Raw genomic sequence first — 2,163 nt, 5'->3', positions numbered from 1 at the left:
CAAAGATTTGAAACTTTTTAAGAATGTACCAAATTCTATTCAAATAAGCATGCAATCAAAGCTATTCTAAGCTGCTAGGTTTCTCAGATTAGGCTGATTACGTTAAGCACTTACAAACGGGAATGGTGAAGCATAGGAACCCATGTGATTCCATGTGATGGAACCAAATCACTTCCCATGAAAATATATCCTTCACCGTTTAAATCAGAGGCAAGGCAATGGCCAACCACATTGCTGATAATACCTCGGCTTGCAAGTTGAGAAGGTAAGCTAATTTTAGCTCTGCTTAAACCGAGAATCCCGTCTGTCTTTAGCAGAGTGTTCAACAGTAGCCCTTGCTGATCATATCCGCACCTTAAAAGTTCCAATCACGAAAAGCCAAATTCACAGCATGAAAACACTCAATATATTATTCCATAACAAAATCACAAATTCTTAACAAAGAGTAATGGTTACCCGAAAACTATATCTGACTCGGCTAGTGATCCGTTGTGGAGTTTGAGATGAAACCTATCTTTGGTGAGAACTCCCATGGAATAGCTATGATCAGCGTATTCAATCTCGTAGTCACACTGTTGTAAACTCTCAAAATGTTCTTTCATTTGATTCCTTTGGACTTCTACGCATAAGGGCTCCGAAGATCGAACCAAGTTATCGTTTTTTGGCTTATATAGTTGATTAGCTCCCTAACTCCCACCAAAATGTTCATCAGCAATTCCAAAGAGAGACATCCTCCTTAAATCTCAAAAAATAACTAGATCTTTAAATTACCTTCGCACAACTAGTGCAAGGCGCGTCACACTGGATCCAAGTCAAGTCACTTCCAGTATCAATATCAAGATGATAGTAGTGTCCATCTTCAGGCTTCCCAACAAGAACCCGTGTATAATACAGCCTACAACAAAAACAAATCTCTGTTTACTTGTGCTTTAAGCAACACACAAACATTCACATTTCAGATAGTTTAAAGCATACATACCCATCAGGATACACGTTACCACCGACGGGGAACATCGTAGTGGAGGAGGATGAGTCGATAGAACCAGCGGTTGTAGATAAAACACTGTTGACTTTCACAGGGTTGACCAGCTCTAAATCCATTGGTTCCACAAAGATTCGATTCTCTACTACACCCAAATCTTCCGCTAAGATCCGGTCATGGAACTCTCGAGCCCTCAATTTGTGAAACACAGGGAAAACAAACGACGTCGTTTCGCGGTCGCTGTTATCGTCGTCACGGTTCCTCTCATCAGAAACCCTAAACATGGTAACAGAGTTGGAGAAAACAGAGCCGTACAGAGCAATCGCGATAAGCGAGATAGCGAGAAGACTCAGAACTAATCTCGGAGAATTCATGGAGAGATCCGAGAACCAGAGTTGAAATTGCGGGTTGTGGTGATGTGGGTCGGGTTGAAAACTCGGGTTTAGGTCTTCCTCGGGTGGGATCCCTATTGGGTAATCGTGATCAGTGAGGGTGAAAGCAGAGATAGTTTTGCCTTGTGAAGGGTCATTGGATGGTGGGAGAGTGATTACGACTACGCCGTGGACTCGTTGTTGTTGTTGTTGCTGGTCATGAAGATTTGGCTCCATTCTCTGGTGGTTAATTCCGATCGAATTGGGTTGGTTTCGATCGGAGATAGAGAATGGGGAATTAGGAAGAGAAGAAGTTAATGGCAGAGGAGTACAAGTGGTCAAAGAGTCAAGAAGCTAGCTTCTCATACACGACGAAGCTGCGAGGAAGGAGAGGTTTATTTTGTCTACTATTTGAAAATTGAATACACACATAGACATATGGGGGGTGTATTGAAATAATGATTTTGGAGGATTTGATGGGATTTAGTAAATTTGGAATTTCTATAGATTTTAGGGAAGTTGATATGATTTATAGGAAAATTCTTTCAAATCCCACCTAAAACCATGAGATTTGGATTTCTGTATTTTTAACTAAACAAATCCTCTCAAATCCTCCAGAATCCCTAAAACTTATTAAAATCCAAATCCACAAACTGTTTTGAATAACAGTGGATTTTAAAGTAGATTTTTAAATCATCAGTTCAATAACAGTAGATTTCAGGAGAGTTTTTAAAATCCATGATTGAATAACATAGGATTTGTAACTTTTACACAAATCACTTAAAATATCAAGTTGAATACACCCCCCAT

The 2,163-nt window shown here is 39.9% G+C and overlaps 1 protein-coding gene across 4 annotated transcripts in view; it reads right to left on the bottom strand.

Moving 5' to 3' along the window:
• The window catches only part of LOC104758203 (aspartyl protease APCB1), a 3,826-nt gene extending 2,070 nt beyond the window's left edge, over window positions 1-1,756 (bottom strand). For 3 of the 4 annotated variants that reach the window (XM_019238691.1, XM_019238690.1, XM_019238689.1), the window contains exons 1-3: window positions 980-1,753; window positions 772-895; window positions 457-686 (exon numbers count right to left, since the gene is read on the bottom strand). In XM_019238691.1, the coding sequence (XP_019094236.1) occupies window positions 457-686; window positions 772-895; window positions 980-1,590 (965 nt within the window). In that variant the 5' untranslated portion in view covers window positions 1,591-1,753. Of the gene's footprint in view, window positions 1-114; window positions 355-456; window positions 687-771; window positions 896-979 lie in introns of all 4 variants that reach the window. The other variant, XM_010481032.2, reaches the window with a different exon arrangement.

Source organism: Camelina sativa, chromosome 17 (assembly GCF_000633955.1).
Source record: "Camelina sativa cultivar DH55 chromosome 17, Cs, whole genome shotgun sequence".
NCBI lineage: Eukaryota > Viridiplantae > Streptophyta > Magnoliopsida > Brassicales > Brassicaceae > Camelina > Camelina sativa.
Note: the sequence above shows the minus strand (reverse complement) of the source record. Positions and strands in the feature narration are given on the sequence as shown.